Here is a 19,623-nt window from a genome sequence, read left to right on the forward strand (position 1 = left end):
GCATTCCCCTCAGGCTGCTGTAATGAGGCCACCAAGATTTGTGGGGAAGGTAGAAGAGAAAAAGAAACCCTAAATCATGCTCTTTTTTACTCCTCTGAAGATTCCCAACAGCAAAGTGAGACAAACAAGTTTCACTGTGACCTACAAACTAACTACCCAGCAATAAGATGTTATTTGGCACCTGGGAGACCTAGAGGAGCAATTAGCTAAACTTTTATGGCGTCCCCTAAGAAATATTTAAGATAGGAGTGCTTTAGAACCTTCAGCACATCACTTTTCTCACTCCGAGTGGCAGCGCACGGCAGAGTTTTCCCTGGTGGCGCACGGCAGTGTCACCGTGCCCGGCCGCTCGGGAGCAGCGCCGCGGGCGGGCAGGGCGCTCGCGAGCAGCGGGACAGCCCAGCCCAGCCCAGCCGAGCCGAGCCGAGCCGAGCCGAGCCCGGGCCGGGCGCAGGGGGCGGAGCCGGTGGCTCCCGGGCCGCCGGAGCCCATCTGCTGCCGCGGAGCGCCGTGGCCCGGGCCGTCCGTGCTGCCCGAGGAAGCCGGCGGAGGAGAAAGCAGCTCTCCGGTCGGATCGGTAGGTGAGGTGCGGGAATCTCTGCTGGGTGTCGTCCCGCTGCCCCTCGCGCTTTCTGAGCTAAGAGCAGCCGGGTTGTTTGTTCCTCTGATGGCTGAAGCGAGTGCCGGCTAATTAAAAGTAGCGAAAATATTCCGGTTTTCTAAATGCTATTTTTCTCTTCTCTGCCTGGCTTCAGGGATTGTAAGAGCTGGTCTGTTCAGGGGAGGAGGGTGTCTCACTTCTCCGCGTTTCAGGAATTGCGGTTCCCTGCTTTGGACAAACGAGTTTTCCAACTGCTTTGTTTCCAAGGTTTCGGTGCAGACCGCATCCATTATCGCCGTACGCGTTTGCCCCTCTCCCGTCCTACAGAAGAGTCTGGTTGGGGTTTGGGATTTCAAATTCCTGGGATAAAGGAGACCCAAACTTGAGTGTAGTTTTGATGTCTGTTCTATGTAACCTTTTAGCAGATTCCCCCCAAACCTCTGATTGTCTGGCAGTCGATTATGTTTAAGAAAGAAAAAAAAAAGAAAGAAGAAAAAAGAGGCCAGAAAATTATCAGGCTTTTTGTGGTCCTTTCAGGGTCTTTCTCATGCCCTAAGCCTTGGAGGGAAAACTCGCTGCCGCTCGAGCATTGCGGTGAAACAACCCATTCAAAGGCGCGCCGTTTTCTCCCGCCCCTTGTTCCAGCAGCCCCTCCCGGCTTCCTATTCCTCCAAAGAAATTTTTTTCTGCAGGAAAAGTGTGGTATTTTTTTTTCCTTCCTCCACTATTCCCACACAAGAAACTCGCAGATCCGGCTGGGAGTTTCTCCGCGCAGCCCAGCGTTGCAACACGGGGACGCGCCCCCGAGAGCGCCGGGGCTGCCGCCCGCCCGCTGAGCGCGGAACGTGGGCACGGAGCTGCCTCCGCCCCGAGCGGTTTTTGGGCACCCCGCAGGAAAAATCGGCAGGAGAAATCACTTTAGGGAAAAGAAGGAGAGTGAAGGCTTTCGCGTTTGTGCGAAGCAAAGCTTGGGGAAAAAAAAAAAAGTTTGTGGTTGGTTTTTTGTTTTTTTCTTTTCTTTTTTCTTTTTTTTTTTTTTTGTCTGTGCTCCTGGCCGGGCTGCGGAGCTGCCGAGGGGGGAGGCTGGCGGCGGGGGCTGTGCGGGGACGAGCCCGCCGGCTCCCGCCTTTGTTCCCCGAAGGGGCGCCCGCAGCCGCGTGGCTGGAAGCTGTTCCCTGCCTGCTGTTCCCTGCCTGCCGCCCCTCCCAGGCCGCTCCCGGGCTCCGCGGGCGCTCGGGGACGGGCATGGGGGAGGGCGCCGTGGGGAGGATCTCCATCCCCGAGCTGGGGGCTGCCGGGAGGCGGCAACAGCCAGCGGGGGAAAGCCCCTGGGGACAGCGGGGTGTCCTCCAGCCCGCGGCTTTCCCGGTATGTTCGATTGTCCTGGGTTCCAAAGGTTTCGGGAGAGCTGGGACGCCCTTGTTGCCGCGCCGGGAGGCGGGCGCGGGGCAGAGCCGCGGGTTCGGCCGGGCTGGGGGCGGCGGGACCCCAGGAGAGGGAGAATCGCAGCGCCTCGTCCGCGCTGCGGGGAGCACAGAGAACACCTGAGCTGTTGGGGAACAGTAGCTTCGTTAACTGCTTTGCGCAAGATCATGGGAGTATCCGGAGATGGGAGATGCCGGTGTGAGCAACTGCATGGACTGCAAGAGCATGATAAGAACCCCTGTAACTGTCTTGACTCGGCAGGACAGTGCAGAACTCGGTGCGTGCTGCAGCATCCTCAGCTCGGAGCTACCCAGGCGCATGCCTGAGGATCTTTAGCAGCAGTGTTGAAACTACCAGTGCAGCTGTTGAAACCTGGTTTGTATGATGCTCTCTTGTTCTCACTTCTCCTCGATACTTGCATTTCTTCTAGCAGTTGGAAAGGGAAAGGGTCTAGAAAAGGAACGGATTGTTTTTTTAAAGGAAAAATAGCTGCAACTAAGGGGTTTTTGTTGAATAGGGCAGGAGACAGTAAGGCACTGTTGCTAACAGCTATGGAATATTCTAGCAGTATTCCAGAAGCCTGGACTGTCACATAGACCTGGGTGTTATGGAAGTTACTGATTGTTTTTTCCAGAACTAGTTTCATAGAAGTCCACCATTTACTATTTACAGAAATGTATCATATTGCAGTAAAAATGTGGGCTTTTTTTCAGGTAAGGGGTTTGGAGTTTGTTAGTTATTCTGCTTGGAAATATAATAGTATCTGCTTACTGATTGTCTTCCACTGAGTGAAACAAAACTGTATCACTTTCTGCTTTCTCTGAGGTCCCAAATTATTGAGAAACAAACTGGTTGCTCCTGCTGCCCAAAGCAGCAGTTGGGACAATCTCTCTGACATCTGGCCAAACTGGAGTAGTGAGTACTGATGCTAGGAATGGTAATTCACCTACAGATTAGGGAGAAGCATGTGGAAAACAATGCAAGTCGTGGCTTATCATTGGAAATGCCAGTGGCTGATGTGTTTGGTGTCACTCTGCAGCTACAGTGTTACAGCACCCGGGGTGTACTGAGCGTGTCCTCTGCGATGGTTATCCCTCTGCGCCTGAGGAGTTGCCTGGGTAATCCTCACCCTTGAAGATGGTTGTTGATTACTAGAAGTACAGAAGTACTGAGTGGGTTTTGTTGTTGGGAGACCTCCCTGTGTCATTGCTGTTACTGCAGTGGGTCTGGCTGGGCCTTGGGACTGGCAGAAAGAGGTGAAGGGAACCAGAACGTGATGGATGAGCACTACTGGGATGGATGAGCATTGCACTACCAGCTCTTCCTTCCACATGGCACTTGCAGAGTTTAGTCAGATACTTTTCTTAGCTTCCTAGGGCGTGCACATCTCACGTGAGGCTGTCTCACTATTCAGCAAACCTTTAAATTCCTGTGGAAAGCAGCACGCCCACCTCTGTCAGGTTGGCAGAAGTGAAAGCAGGATTTTTCTCTGATAAAGGAGACGTATATTTGGATTCTTTACAACATTTGGGAGATTATGGTCCAGATCCTGAACTGAGACCTGTGAATTCCTGAGTCTTCAGAAACTGAAATAATAGTCATGGATACCAGAGGTTCCACTCTATCATAAGTTTGCCATGTAGGACATTTGCCCCTGGCAGCAAAGGGAAGAATGCTGTGGAAGGATCTTGGAAAGATACACAACTTAAATTTTATAGTCAATGGGGAAACCATCAGCATGCATAGAAATAGGATGATGACACGCCTTGATTTGGGAATTGCAACATTTTAGAATGAACCCGTAGCAGTGTTGAAGTTTACTTGTTGTTTGGCTGGCTGTGTAGCCTCATCTTCAACTCAGAATTGTGGCTTGGACATGCTGTGGCTGCTGCATGCCCAAATAACTCAGAAAATCTAACAGATCCCAAGGATGCTTAAACAAGATGACCTCAGAAGAAGGGAATGTTGTTGTAAGCAAAAGCAACTTAGCTGGCAGGACTGTTTAAGTGGGACATGCATGTACGTACTACAAAGACCACAAAGACCATTTCCTGCCTTGGCTTTCTGCAAAGCAGTTTCATGAGGTCAAGGCTGACTGTCTGCTACCAACTCCAGATTTCAGAATGTAGTTTAAAAGTTGAATAAAAATGGTCACTCAGAACTTCCAGGAATTGTACCATGCTCTGAAGGTACATGATCACCTTTCAGATGCAGCAGCTCAACCTCACCAGCTCAGGTGAGGCAGGAAGTTGGGAATAAAGAGCATCTTTGGTCAACACAGAGCATATGGTTGGAGGTGCTTTGGGACATGGCAGCAAAGGAAGGGATTTAATTGGTCCTTTGCATTTAGAGCTAGGGAAAGTTTCTTCAAATTGAACATGCTGTTGGCCTGCTAAGACTGTTCACATTTCTTCTCCCATTGTATCCTGCATCATTTGTTTCCAGTCTCACTTCCACTAAGACCTGAGGAGGCTTGTCAGACAAAACAGACCTTTTGGTCTTAGGGCGGAAAACTTAGTTTTTCTTGTTCTTTAAACTGCTACTCATCAGTGGCAGTTTACAAACAGCGCTGCAGCCCTGTGCCCTCAGCCCTCGATTAGCTGTGTTTTCGTAAGGAATGTGAAACAGAGGATGAACTTTCTGCTCCTTGACTTAATTAACTAAAGGATGCTTAGTCTTTAACTTGGCCTGTGGACCAGACTGTGCAATCCATGTGTTTTACTGTTAAAACCACACAAAGTGCTTTCACGCAAAGTGCTTTCTTCCTTGTAACTTTCTGACTTTCCAGTAACATATTTATTCACTACATTTTTAGTAGGAAGCCTTCTAGTGGGTAATAAGAGTGGCAAAAGTACCATACCTATGACTAATTATTTGCTGAGGTTCCTGCTGCTTTGTCAGCAAGCCTTGAGAGAGTCCTGTGGTAATTACAAATACTGGCTTTCTAGTGCATTGTTCTCCAAGTTCAACTTTCTAGAACCATCAGGCTTCTTTAGCGACATCTTTGCTTTTCCTTCTTAAGTCATCCTTAAGTCATCCCTGCCTTGCAAGCCTCTGCTCCCATCTTTGTAGCTTCATTCTGCTGTCCACAGACTGGTATTTTGTTGTTCTGTCTCATTGAATTGCATTTGTAATTTCTGCTTTAACCCCGTTCCACTACACTGCCCTCACAGCAGTTCCTAATCTGGTGCTGTGTGTGCGCAAATTCTGTAGGTAGTTTGTTACATTCTTGGCCTTATATTAATCTTGCAAAGAAGTCTGGTGTCACAGAATTTTGGTGAATGTGTATATACACACATGTATACAACAGACATGTATTTTTATATATGTAAAAATATTATTTTACTGTCTCTTGATGTTATTGACAAGTGTGACCTATTATCCCTTTCCCCTAAGGTGAGACAAGCACTTCTGGTTAAATGCAAATACACAAGTTCCTTCATTTAATTTACTAAGATTGCCACCTTGGAGAAATCTCACTACTTGTTAAACATATTGGGAGTGTTTAGCCGCTTCTTTGTTTGACTTTTCTGATCTGATTTGCATCCGGAGGAACTCTTTCCTTAGCCCTCTGTTTTGTGGCTTGTTGTGGCTGCTTATTAGCAGCTCTCAGGGAACGCACTTGAGCCATGGGGAGCTGGAACTGCAGGATGCTGTTCCTCAGTGCTCCTCCTAAGTGCATGGGGTGGGGAAGGAGCGGTGCTGTGCTTTGCTTCGCTTTTCTGCCATGAGCCTGTGCTCGTCCTGCTCCCCATATTTAATAACAACTAAGAGCAGGCACGTATCTCTTGTTCAATCCCTGCCCTTGTTGCATTGCAGAAGAGGCTGTATGAAAGCCAAAATTCTCCTTAGTTCCCACAGAAGTAGGAGAGGACTAATGGAATTCATCCCACCCCGTTTGCAGACAGGCTTAAACAAAGCCTCGCACCGCTATTATCCCAGCCAATCTGCAGCTCCTTTGTATATGCTGATGGTTCTCGATCCACATTATCCTAAAATCTGAAATGCTTACGTCTTTCTGGCTGGCTCGAGGCAATCACGGAGACCCCGAATATGCATGTAGAAGCCTTCAGTACTGAATCTGTTTTTAAATTTTCAAAGAACTATCAGTTTGTTATGTGAAATATTTGACTGTCTTGAAAACTTTAAAATGTGCAAACCACATGAGAACCTTGAAACTTATGTAATTATAAAATAATTGAAATTAAACATTTCACTACTGAACTAATGGAAAAGGATAACTGGATAGGTGAATCCAGGTGTCACAGAAGTGCTAAATCAGTGGTGAAACGTTATCCTCTCTGGTCTTTTTTGGTGGCCAGCTCATCAAATACAATAGCAAAACTTTGCCGTCTTGTATAACCTTCTCCCCTAATTGACAGCCCCTTCCCAAGAAGTGGGATTTTTTATACAAATAGAGATTGGAGAGCATGAACCTTACAGGTTTGGATAGTGCTTGTTTGTTTAGGAGCTTGGTTACTCAAACTATCTCCGTGCCTCCTAACAATAACGTTTCTTCAGTTTCAATGCTACAACTATTTTGGGCTATTATTTGGTCTGTGAAAACTGTGAATGCTTTCAGAATTGAAGGCTGGAAGTTAGGAGAAATGGACAGTCTGATGTGTTCCTATTTCTGCATAATGACTCTCCTCAAGTGACTCTTTAGTTGAATTCAAGGTGCTGTTTGTGGAACTTTAATTTTAAAGTAGTTAAAAATGTAAGTTCTTTAACTTCTGCTAATATATCTTGGATAACTGGTACTTCATGCTTTTATAGAAAATGTGTGTGTGTATATAGTACATATAAACTTCACATTTACACAGCATCTGCACTGTTTTATTAAATTACTGCTGAGCTACCCCAAATGGTAATTAATCTCTCAAGAAAATAACTGCAGTACAAATGCTAAACAAGAAATGAATGCATGATCGGACAGGCTGATTGCTTGATTCAAATAGATGCATTTCCTATGAATGAAAGAAGACAACCCACTAGATGGGATTATGCAAAAAGCAGACAGGGTCATTAACAACTTTCCTCTTCCCTCAGCCTCCAGCAGAATACAGCATTTTTCTCTTTCTGCTTAAGTGCTGGTGGTCACTATGCACAGCAGTGAATGGGAGGGGTGAGGATGAACAAGGGCAGACTGTTCAGAGCCAAAGAACAGTGGGCAATGACTGTCTCTTCTTATGTAGGTCTGTGGGTGTACAGAAGGATGGAGTGGCTTGGGCAATATTTGCTCTTGGTGATCTCAAGAGGAGGCCTCTGAAGTGTTGTGGTAGGGCAGCTCCACTACATTCATGGGAGGGGATGAGCCATTAGCGGTCATCTTAAAGAGGTTCTCTTCCTCATTATCCTTAATCAGAAAGCTCATTTTTTATAATTAATTATTTATGCACGTGCGTCCTCGGATGTTGATAGAAGTATTGTTTTTCTCCACAAGCAGCTTCCTTTCTAGGCTGATCCTATAGTTTAACTTACTAGACCTGTGTGTGTGTGTGTGCCTTGTGCGTGGTGGATTCAGCATAGCATTGGACCTTGCTGGGTGTGTGCATGTGGTGGAGAAAGCATGGCCTTGAAACTGCAGACCTGGATACTGCCCTGACAACAAAACTGAAAACCAGGCTATGTTCCTGGTTGATGGAACAGATTTTAGTAAAAGTGGTGTTGGTTCTGACTGAAGGGATCTTAGAATGGGAACAAGCACTAGTGTTCTGCAACCCAGCTTCCTCAAATTCTTGTGGATGTGCTTTGCAGGTTACAAGCAAACCTGAAGATTTGTCTCCCTGGGCTCTACTTGTAGGTTTGGGAAAGGATTTGAAGCAGAAAAGAGTGATGCAGGACTTGTCTATAGAGCATAAATGGCGTCTGGATGGTAAGTCAGCATGAGACTTGGCTGAGTTGAATGAGCCATGCTTAAGAGAGCAACTGAGATGATTTGGGAAGTCTTGATGGGATGGTACTCCTGGCTATGTGGACTCAAGAGTTCACCTCTGGTCTGTGCTAACCAGTGCAGAACAGGGAGAGTTAGTCTGATAGAGCACTAAGAAAACCCACCACTCCCATACTCTTCAAGTTAACCCATATATTTGACATTTTTAATTCCAACACGTTTTGTCATCACTGTTCTAACTGAAAGAGAAAACCACAATACTTTGGCACAAAACACCCTGCATCCTAATCTAAAACTGAATTTACAAATTCTCATTTGTCTGTCTTCCTGCCTTAGTACCTACATTGTAGGGGCCCATGCAACATCCAAGCTCTTGCTGCAGTGTGGGACATCCATTTGGAGTTTGATGCTGAATTAGTTTAATAGGCTACAGTATTGTCTGAGGAAGAGGGATAGACTGGGAAGCAGATGAGAGAATATTTACTCTGGAATGAAAATCTTAAAATCTAGAAATGGCCATGGTACAATGGTGTTAGCCTTCAGTTTAAACAAGCCCTTCACACACCTTCTGACTCACTGCATTATTTTTAAGTATTCTTGCTGGGCAAAATAAGGTTTTCTGAGAGGCCCCATAGAAAGGCAGCTTGAACTAGTCCTACAGTTAGTTGTGCCAGTCTGAAACTTGACCTCCTGTTTTAGTTTGGTAGCTAGCATGGAAAAAGTCTGCTTCAGATAGTTGTTCAGCTTGATCTTCAAGTATGGCCTGCAGACTGCAACAGAAATTGCCTTGGGTTTGTGAGGAAAATAGGCAGGAAATAACACCTCTAGATCTTTTAAGTAGGGCCATTCAAATAAATATTTGAATGGGCCTACTTAAAACAGGCACCTAAAAAAATTATTGATTAGGTGGGGCCCTGAGGTTGTAGCTCTTCAACCGGAGCATGCTATGAAACAAAGACATTCAGTATTAATGCCAAACTAGGGAATTTTTAATTTCTTGTCTTCCAGTGTTGAGTTTTGCACTGGACCCTTAACTGCTTGATATTTCACAATTGCTTTCTCTAGTATGGGGAAAATAGTTTTCTTCAGTGCTCAGTTCAAAGTGTGCCATGTTTAATGGGATGTCCTTCTTGCAAGATTGTCTGCAATCCACTTTTGTAAAGAGGTGAATACAGTAATGTGGTATAGAAAGTAGTGATGAGCCCTTTGTAACACCTCTTGTCCTTGCCCACTTTTGCAGGCAAGCTGTATTTATAATATCCTGGGAGTGATATTATAATCACTAGAAAATTCCTTACACTACTTGCACAGAAGCTTCCAGGTAAGAGTCCAAATACAAACAGAAATGATCTACTATAAAATGGAGAGGGAGATGACTTTCCAGAGGCTATAGTAATGGGGTAGCATTAACAGCTGCAGTTAATGTGCTCTACCCTTTTGCTACCTCTTTTTGCCTTGGTGCATGGGAGCAGGAAGGAATGTGTGCCAGAGTCGTATGTCTTTAAATGCTGGCACTGTGGAAATGAACTTACATAAATTCAGACTGCTGCTCAGTGCAGAGAGCAGAGCATTAGAGCTCATTGCTGCCAAAACAGATGTGGTGGGTTGAACAGTAGGTGCCATTACAGCCTTTGTAGCTGAGTCTCAAGAGTTCTGACTTGTCTGTATGGAAGTTAAGTGCTTAACTTAGTCCCTCCTCTCAGAACATGAGGACATGTGGCCTCAGACATGTCAATGACAGACAGAAACTTCAGAATATTATCCTTACTGTCAGTGGAAAAAACAGGCTCTTTTCACCTCATCTGCTGCATGTCAAGCAAAAAAATTCATGTTGGTGCTTGTGCATTTTATGCAAAATCCCTTGAAGTAAATGACTCATATTTTGGAGACTCATTCTGGAAAATGCCATCCTTCCTTCCAGCTTGTGTGGGGAAGAGTCTGCAGTGGATATGGGAGGTTAAAATAACTGAGAACTGCAGGCTAATGTAGACTGATGCTTGAAAGATGTGGTCCTGCTCCTCTCCTGCCATCTTCATAGTGGCTATTTTGGACAACTGATCTTGATAAAAGCCATTTAAGAAGGCAAATCTATCCTTTCTGGCAGATGTCTCCATTTACATTGGCTTGTAGCAGCTGGGAAGTTTCAGCTCATTTTAGGGGAAATCATTCTCTCTTTCCAACCAATAGTGTAAAATTAGAAGAAATAATTCTCTTTCCACCCAATAGTTACAGTAAGTGCAAAACCTCTATAGAAACTAAATCTCTGTTGGCAATTAGCTGCTTCCTGGCAGTGCTGAGCATTTATAACCTGTTTCTGCCTCCAGCCCTGTAGGAATTGAACTGCTTTACTCAATTGCCATCTAAAGCTTTGCCATCCTTTTAATTTCTCTGCCGACATTGCTCAGTAGTTGCAAGTTTTAGCCATCAGTGAGAATCAGCAATTGGGCACAGCTTCAAAAGGCTCATTTTTATAGGTGGTGTTGTAGTTATTCTGATACAGAACTTCCCTGGACAAAGTGCTGTGCTTCAATGCCCATTGTTTTTAATAAGAGGGTTCCTCTTGACTGAGCAATTTCAGAATCATTTAAGGAGTCTGTGTTTTGGAAAGTGTTGGATGTTCATCTTCATGGAAAGCCAGGTGTCTGTGCAACCTGAGAAGTCTTCAACACATCCACAGACAGCATGTAAGAATGCTGATGTATCATCCCAGGAAACTACACCATGAGTAGGAGCTGCAGGCAAACTCAAGAGCTTGCAGCAGGTGAAGCCTGCATTGGAAGTTGCTGAAGATGGGTTATATGTTCTTGAAAAAAAATTTGCAAAGCTACTGTCAGTCATTGCTGCATTATGTTCCTTATTGATGCAACATCTGTGACCTGATTCTAAACTTTTCATAGATCTTTGGAGCACAGGACTGTTTCTTTTTGTTAATTCCATTGCCATTGTGACCATGTTTTCCTCAAGAATGCTTGTCTGAATTGGCTTCCATTTCTCAACAGTTTGGACAGAACAAGATGTAATAGGGGAAGTCTTTACCTTTTTGAAATTATTTTCTTTGCAGGCTATTTGTGACTTCTTTTCATCTTGGTGCTTGCAAATTATGTGGGAAGGCAGCCTTAGCTAAGCAACTTACTGCATCTTTTTTTCCTAATGTGACCATCTGTCACTATGGCAGGAAGTCCTAGAAGTGCCAGTTACTGTTCTTCATTTTGTGGCACAGCTCACATAAAAGAAGAACCTGAAGATTAATATATAAGTGCTTAATATATAAGAAGTTTTTAAAAAATGGGAAGTGAAGAAGGAGGACATAGGTTTGGGAAGAGATGACAGATAACATGACTTATGAAGACATGTCAGCAACAGAAAAACCATCAGAGGAACCTGGGTTACATAATCTTGTAGCTAAATCTGTAAGCAGCAAAGTCCATTCAGGTTTTGCTCCCATTAACTTAGACACATACTTTCATCATCTTCACTTACTCAATCATAATGAAAAATCTTTATAAACCTGTGTTTTGACGGCTTATTTGATGTGTGAACTTGACTAGATTTCCTTTGGACTTTGGGTGTAAACAGTACAAAAATCGATACTAGAGATGGGAGAGTTCAATTTCACAGGAATTATAACTGTTTAAATTGCTTCAAGCACAGCAAAAAAGGTTTTGAATTCTACTTAACAAATAAAACTCTCAAACATATCAAGATGTGTTCTTTGGACCCCATAGCCCCTTTCTAAACAGATTTTGAAAGCTTCAAGAAAATCCAACTCACTCTTTTCAGGATTGTCCCATCCTTACACTAGGCTTGACACATCTCCCTGAATTTTAAGTCAGCCAGTGATAATCTTGGCCCACGCAGCTTTAACTGCAACATATCTGCCTCTGTCACCTCTGTGGCTGGGCACATTCCTTTAGTGCTGTAGAAGTGGTGTTGCAGCTTAGAGGACATCTCATGTCACATCTGACATCAGGATGGAGCAAGCAGGATGAAGTGCAGTTGAAACAGGAGCTGAAACATCTCTGCAATGTGCCTTCTAACCTGGGCATCCACTCCAGTGTCAAGCTGATACAGAGTGACTCATGTGACAGAACTAACCTGACCTTAAAGCAAAAGCCTGTCCCGGGCTTCAAAATTTCTGTAGTACCAGAGCCTTAGAATTGAAAAGACTGAAAGCATTAGATACAATGTTACATCTGGTTCTACAAAAGAAAACCCTTGAGTCCTATTGTGCACTTAGGTTAGGCACAGCTTGACCTCAATTAGCCACTTTCTGATACTTCCTTCAGGGATTCAGCAGGTTGCTTTTTGTGGGTAAGAGGATGGGAGGAGCTGAATTTGGATTATTGAGCAACTATATAAACTCCAGAGCTGTTGCAAGCTGTGGAAGGCTGGTGTGGTAAAGATGAAAGGGCAGAGTGACTGTGAGGCTGTCCCAAAAGCCAAGGACAAAATATGGACATAGAAAGCAGCAGCTCTTCAGATTAGTTCTATTTGGAACTAGGTAATGTTTGAGGTCTTCAGTCTTTCTGGTAAATCTTCTGAACTGTCACCAAGAGTTGCTGATATGAAAGGGCCAGTTGCTACAAGTTGATTGTAAAAAATGGTTCTATTTCAAATAGTGTTTCCTGGTATATCCTGTCAAAGCCATTTGTGATCTGAACTAATCTTCTGTAGTAGGTGGAAGAGTGAAAAATAACTATACATCATGATTTTTGTCCTAAAATACAGGTTGTGCCGGGATGTGGTGTATTGAAGTCCAGCTTGTGTATGATACCACAAGACAAAATTTGAAGCTGGGAGCTTTGAGATGTTCTCTCTGGGCAGTCTTAGTTCATCTCTTGGGTTTAGTTTTTTATCAGGGTGGTGTTAGTTGGAAAAATCTCCATGTTGGATGTCTTTTGTGTAAATGTTTGTGGTTCATCCTGTGAGGGTCTGTGCCTCTGGTGTCTCATGTCTAGGGTATCTTTATTTCTCTCTAGGATGTGTCTTGTCTGTCTCTCCTTAGTTGACTTTCCAAAACTATTCTACTTCTATCCTGAAACAAACTTAATACTGACTTTTTTTCAAAAGTTAAAATAGGTCCCTAAAGATTTGCTTTTCCATAGTGGTCACTCTACAAACTATTGAGTTTGCAAGTCAAACTATGCCAGCTTCTCTTTCAGCCTAGAATATATTCCAGATGCAAAACACAGAACAGTGAACAGTTGCTACAGTGAGTCATGCTTGTGGAAGTAGTGAAAGGTTAAATAAAAAACTCCTTCAGCAAAGACAGGATGGCAAAACCTGCGGTTCTTGCAACTAGGGGAAATACCACAGGCAGCTCTAATCTTAAATCTACCGGAAATAAAGGCAGTTACAGGAACTGTGTGTGGATCCATGATTCTTACAATATTTTTCCAATATTAGAGTGGATCTAACAGCTTTCAAGCCACAAGTAAGAAAATGCACAACAAGAAGAAAACCACCTTAATTATGGTCAGAAAAATGACTGTCAAGCACAGTTTTATCTCTGTTCCATGGTGTTTCCTCTTGCTAGGGAGAACACATTGGTGAATTGGATTGCTTTCTTTTCCTGGAATGATGGAATTTGAATAGCAGCAAATAGCTCCTGTGGTGTCTCAACCTGCTTTCCTGTTAAGGGAAGGACAACATGACTAAGTCCAAAGGCTGGGTCTCGTAACTGGGCTATAAAAAGTTCTGACAATCAGAGAGACTCTGCTTGTGCATTTGTACCTACAGTGCACATCTCCATGCGTTTTTGGAGAGAGATGGGCAAGTGGGTATAGACCTTCTTAAATTTCATCAGTACTGTTCATCTATAGTTGCATTTTAAAATTTTACCCGAGAGGTATTTTTCTGAGGAGGATTCTGAATAACTTTTGTTTACTAATGGTTCATCAAATTCCACTGAACTAGAACAAGGAAATGACAACCAGACTGTTCCAGCCCTTAGCCAGTTAATTTTATGCCTTTTTTTTTTTTCCTAATAGGAAAAGTTTAAGTTCTCTTTCCAGCATCCTGATTTAAGGAAAGGGTGCTAGGGAGCAGAAAACTTGAGTCTACGCATGCCTCTTGTCCCCTGCTACCTGCTCCATATTTAAAGCTGTTTCCATGATGTGTTTTGTGGTGGATTTTTTTGGTGCATGTGTGGGTTTGGTTTGAGTGTTGTTGGTGGTTTTGGTTATTTTCTGGAGACTGTTTTTTTCCCTAGTGGGGAATAACTGTCATGTAGGTTAGTTTCACTGCTAGCTTGCAGTGACCATGTCCTTTTTATCTGTGGTGTTGACTGTTGTCTCCTTTTACCAGATGGCTTTGGCAATTGCAGACTGTTTCTCGAACTTCTTATCCAGGTGTAATCTAAAAAAGTTGTATTTCGTGATGAGTATCCCTATGTTTACCAAGGTAAACTTTGTTTCAGGTGGTTAAATAGATTTCCTTGTGGTCCCTTTGCTTTCAGTCCTCTGCTTTAAGTTTGTTATGATGTCAGTGAACAACCTGACTACCTGGTAGCTTCAGACCCACTCCTTCAAAAGGAACCACCAAAAGTTTCTGTAACACTCCAGCTTGTCTGCATCCCTGTGCTTCATCTGAAGCAAGAGTAAGCTTTGCAATAATGTTCTATTGTAAAGTTGCTGAGTTTATAACTCTGAGGTGTATTGTTTAACTTCATGTTTCCAAAATAAAAAGGGTTTAAACCGATACTATAAAAAGTGCTGACTGACTTTTATTCACCAAACTGCCCATACAGCTCTTCTGTCACGCATTACAATCTGCAATCCTCGGGTACGCCAATGCATGGTTTCCATTTTGAGCAGCTGCTCCCCATCCTGGAGCACCACAAAATTGCCCCAGGTATTCTTATCACTGCATACTCTGTTGTGTTCTCATCATGCTATTCTAACTGCAAGACTTCAGATGGCTAAAACAGTCTCAGAATATTTGTGTTGCACGTAACTTCTGACTTGAAAGTGATAGCTTCTGTTCTCTTGCTTCTGGGGTTGTTTCCATGCAACAAGTGCTTAGTTGGTGGGATGTCATTCCTTATGGTGCTAGTCCTACACTTCTTGCTTGACAGCTATTTTTGGCTTTTTATGGGATGAATAAGTAGTCGCTGCTTCAGGCTGCTCTTGGTTATGATACAGCAGAGACAACTCCGGCTACAAGAACCAAATTTTAACGTGCAGGGCAAGAAGGTTGGACTTGGGGGGCTTTTTGTGCCTTGGATTCTTCACTTAAAGCCTGGCCGGTAGCAGAGACAGTAGCGCTGTAAGTGCGAGCGGTGTGCCTGTGGCGGGGGTGCCTAACAGGAGAGCCAGTGTGTCTGTGTGTCAGTGTGTCTGTGTGTCAGTCCGTGTGTCCCTGCAGCTCGGGTGCCCTGAGGGGCTGGGCAGAGCCAGTGTGTCTGTGTGTCTGTGAGTCTGTGTGTCAGCCCGTGTGTCCCTGTATCTCGGGTGCCCTGAGGGGCTGGGCAGAGCCAGTGTGTCTGTGTGTCTGTGTGTCTGTGTGTCAGCCCGTGTGTCCCGGTATCTCGGGTGCCCTGAGGCTCCCCGCGGTCAGGGCCGGGCGGGCTCGCGGCGCCTCACGCCCCGCGGCCGTTGGGCCCAACGGCCGCTCCCCTCAGGCCGGCGCGGCGGGGCCGGCAAAGACTGACTGTTGTGGGGGAAGGAGCGGTGCGGGCAAGGGGGCGGCGGGCCGGGGACACGGAGCGCGGCCGGGCGGGACCCCGAGCGCGGGCCCGGCACTCGCTGGCCGGGAGCAGTCGCAGGGCTCCGCCTGGCTCCGGCTTCAGCGGACTGCCGGCCCAAAAGGCAATTTGTAAACCCGGCCGTTTGTAGCGTGCGGTGCTCTCCGGCCTTAGAGGAATTTTAAGATTGTCATCTGCCCTCTAACCCCCGCGGCAGTGGGGGTTTCTAAGAGAGAGGTTTCTGTGTCAGTCTCGTCTTTCAGTGGCCTCTGCAGGCTTGCTCCTGGCCATTGACTGCCTCTGACTTGCTGCCAGTCGGCTCTTTTTTGTCATTTTGAGGAGTGGGACAGATGTGTGTATGTGGGTGGTGATGGGCAGTGACTGAGAAATCAGCTCATTTCCATGACCAAACCTAAAACCGAATGTGTTAATACTAACCTAAACTTTTCTCCTCTCCCTCTTCAGAATTGGCAGGTGTTCATCTTCATGAAGGAAAGAAACACTGGAAGTTCCAACTAGAACTGTAATCTTTGTTTCAAGATGCCCCAAAGGGAAAATACTCATCTGCAAGTCTCATCTTTCAAAACTGCCTGTGTTCTTTCAATCAAAGAAAAACGTTTTTTGAGAAAGATGACTTGTGAAGTCTGTGAACAAAGCTGTCTTCACAAGGATACTGAATGAAAGACATCATGCCTTACAAGGGACACTTATCTTGAAGGGTGACACTGTGCTCTTAAACTAAAATACAGGCACTGTAAAAACACTGATCCTGAACAAGAGTAAGGATTATAAAAACGGCATCAGAATGTTTGTTAGTCCCAGAAGAGTCAGAAAATGCCATTTTTTGCAGATATGTGCCACTTGCTTCATACTGTCTCTCATGCTTTTTTGGGTACCGTTTGATAATCACATTGTGAGCCATATGAAGTCCTATTCCTACAGATACCTCATAAATAGCTACCATTTTGTGAATGACAGCCTGTCCATCAGCAGGGATAACCTGAACAGAGTATCAAGCTACCGGTACTTGATCAACCACAGAGAGAAATGTCAGCAGCAGGATGTCCTTCTCCTATTGTTTGTGAAGTCTTCTCCTGAAAACCGTCATCGAAGGGATGCAATTAGACAAACGTGGGGTAATGAGAAGTATGTTCGTTCCCAACTTAATGCCAACATTAAAACCCTTTTTGCTTTAGGACAACCAACACGCCATCTGCAGAAAACACAGCAGCAAAGACAACTTGAGCTCGAAGACCAGAAATACCAGGATTTGATTCAGCAAGACTTCTTGGATACTTTTCACAATCTTACTCTTAAATTGCTTTTGCAGTTTAGCTGGATGAATGCCTACTGTCCTCATGCCAGGTTCATTATGTCTGCAGATGATGACATATTTATCCATATGCCTAATCTCATTGCTTATCTCCAAAGTCTCACACAAATGGGTGCTCAAGATCTCTGGATTGGTCGTGTCCATCGTGGATCCCCTCCCGTAAGAGACAAGAGTAGCAAATACTATGTTCCATATGAAATGTACCAGTGGCCCTCTTACCCTGACTACACAGCAGGAGCTGCTTATGTAATATCAAATGATGTAGCAGCTAAAGTCTATGAGGCTTCATTGACTCTGAATACAAGTCTTTATATAGATGATGTTTTCATGGGTCTCTGTGCCAATAAAATGGGAATTGTACCACAATATCATGTATTCTTTTCTGGGGAAGGAAAGGCTCCATATCATCCCTGCATTTATAACAAGATGATGACATCTCATGGACACGTAGATGATCTCCGCCAGCTCTGGAAGCAGGCTACAGATCCCAAAGTTAAAAAGATCACTTCAGGGATTTGGGGTAGGATGTACTGCAGACTAGTCAATATTGTGCTTCTCTGTAAACTGTACTATGTGGACACGTATCCTTGTTCAGCTGCGTTTTCTTAATACTTGAATATCTGCATTGAAGATCCACTGAGCCAAGACAGAGCAACAACATTTTAGGTGTTTATCCAAAATATATGTAAACATGGAAAGAGGTAAAATTTACACGTGAATACTTGGGGTGGGCAGAGGGAGAGGAAGAAGATGGTCCCAGGGTCCCAGATTCTGTTCAGAGACTTACTGGAATAGCTTTCCTGTTGTACTTCAACTTTTTACATTGTAGCCTCTTTTTTTACACTCTTCAAGGGATGCAAATCTGGATTATAAGTGAACTATAATGGACTTGACTTCTAGACTTTGAAATGCTTGTTGAAAATATCTATTTCTTTGAACTTGTCAGTAAGTCTTGATGGTTTTTATAAAAGCTGTGTGAACTAAGGCATGTGGCAAAAAAACCCTCTGTTATATCAGAATGGAGTAGGCCTTTCAAAAAGAGAAAAGAGGAACTTGTGACTTGATGAATGAGACTATCACAGTAGTTTAAGGTAGTGTAAACTCCCTACAAATATTCACCATTTCTCAGTGCTTCATACAAAGTCAGTCTGGACCTGCACAGCTGACAAATAGTGAATGCTAGAAGTGAAGACCTGCTACAATTGTTTTCTCAAAGCTGCCCAAATCTTTGAGATAGGGAAACAGTGTTTGGATGCCCTCTGACTCGATTGTTTTAAATAACAAAGGAACTCCCTTTAGAACCTGAAGCTACAAAAGACCAAACACTACTCATGTGACTGGTTGGGCTAATATTTCTCTGTCTTCCTAAAACTGAATCAGCACATTTAAAAAGTCCAATCTTTAATAAGCAAATAAGTTAAGTTAGTTTTCTGCTAATAATGCTTCTGTTTTCCAGTATTCTAGAGGTGAAAAGCAAGAAAAAGTCCCTGGGAATGTTATTTACAGCTAGTTTAAGATTTAAAGACTTTTAAAAAAGCAAAATTTCATGCTTGTACTAACAGAGAGGGAGGATATGTTCTGTACAAACTTTGCATTGAAGGGATAGAGAGATGGTGATTCACACAAACTCAGTACACAAATCATAATAACTAAAATATTTCTCCTGAAGTCAAAATTGTCTTTAAAATTTCAGAGTTGTTGGTGTCCACAAACCCAACAAGCTGGTTTGGTGTACCTTGACTATATCTCAATGTTAATATCACTTGGAAAGGAACAAAATGCCTGTGCTTTGTAAGCCAAAACAGAGCTGAGTGATGTGCAAACTGCAGCCCTTATGAGTTGTCCTGTGGTGCCATAAAGAACTGCAGAGAGCCAGAGTTGTAGGCTGCCTGCAGCCCCTGCACAGCTCAGTCATGGTGCTTCACAGACTCTCAGGACAGATATCTTAGTTGCTAATTGTCAAACCTGTGGCAGCTGTACAGGACTTGCTAGTTTGAAGCTGTGAGTAGTAAACTTGGTGTAACACTGCTACTGCTCTTGGAGCTGTGCTGCAGGTTTTCTGGCTTGAATGGATAATGGCATTTGTCAGTGCAGACAGAATCCAGGAGTGAGCTTGCTGACTGTTCTCTGAGCTGTTCAGATGGAGGGTAGGTAGCTACTGGAACGAAGTCAAACATGTAACTTTCTATAATTGGTTTTGCAGAAGGAAGATAGTAAGATTCCTAGCTGGTCCCAAATGTTGGGCATATTAAGAGCTCACAAAGAAGTCATTTATCAGTGTCAGAATGACTGACGAGTATAACAGCTATACTTCAGAAGGAACAAATCCAATTTTTTTCTTGCCTAAACAAATGGATAATAGTCCTGGGGATGTAGATCTTTATAACCTGTTGCATACAGAGAAAATAAATGCACATATAGAGAAAGTATTGTATATTGAAGGAAAGCTGCTTCATCAGATTTTGGACTTCTTGTGAGCCGTTTAAATCAACAAAGCTGCACAGCAAAACTGCACTGCTAGAAAAGCCACCTGTTCACTGAAGGGAAAGAGGGTCTTCATATGCAGTATGCAACCAAAATGTGCTAGTAAGACTATGGTCTTCCAGCATATCTGCGTGTTGGGATTTGTTTTCACTCATACATGCAAAAGTAACGTAATCTTTAAGTAGCTTTATCTAGCTAACATC

The 19,623-nt window shown here is 44.0% G+C and overlaps 2 protein-coding genes across 16 annotated transcripts in view; one reads left to right on the forward strand and one right to left on the reverse strand.

Moving 5' to 3' along the window:
• The window catches only part of MCF2L2 (MCF.2 cell line derived transforming sequence-like 2), a 145,774-nt gene that overhangs the window by 56,208 nt on the left and 69,943 nt on the right, over nt 1-19,623 (reverse strand). The gene's annotated exons all lie outside the window — the stretch shown is intronic.
• On the forward strand, nt 446-17,968 carry B3GNT5 (UDP-GlcNAc:betaGal beta-1,3-N-acetylglucosaminyltransferase 5). Of its 8 annotated transcripts, XM_039713654.1 has the most exons (5): nt 449-577; nt 7,784-7,901; nt 9,160-9,240; nt 14,668-14,771; nt 16,069-17,968. In XM_039713654.1, exon 5 carries the CDS (start codon nt 16,409-16,411, stop codon nt 17,543-17,545), a length of 1,137 nt encoding a protein of 378 aa, XP_039569588.1. In that variant the 5' UTR covers nt 449-577; nt 7,784-7,901; nt 9,160-9,240; nt 14,668-14,771; nt 16,069-16,408; the 3' UTR covers nt 17,546-17,968. The 8 variants fall into 8 exon arrangements, with proteins under 8 accessions (XP_039569591.1, XP_039569587.1, XP_039569588.1 ...); XM_039713655.1 differs by lacking the exons at nt 9,160-9,240; nt 14,668-14,771; XM_039713656.1 differs by lacking the exons at nt 449-577; nt 7,784-7,901; nt 9,160-9,240 and adding an exon at nt 2,287-2,401.

This window comes from Passer montanus, unplaced genomic scaffold (assembly GCF_014805655.1).
Source record: "Passer montanus isolate IOZ18808 unplaced genomic scaffold, ASM1480565v1 scaffold29, whole genome shotgun sequence".
Taxonomy (NCBI): Eukaryota; Metazoa; Chordata; class Aves; order Passeriformes; family Passeridae; genus Passer; species Passer montanus.

Bases quoted from the DNA above. Each gene is read 5' to 3' on its own strand.
- B3GNT5 (XM_039713657.1), top strand. From the start codon at position 16,409: ATGTTTGTTAGTCCCAGAAGAGTCAGAAAATGCCATTTTTTGCAGATA.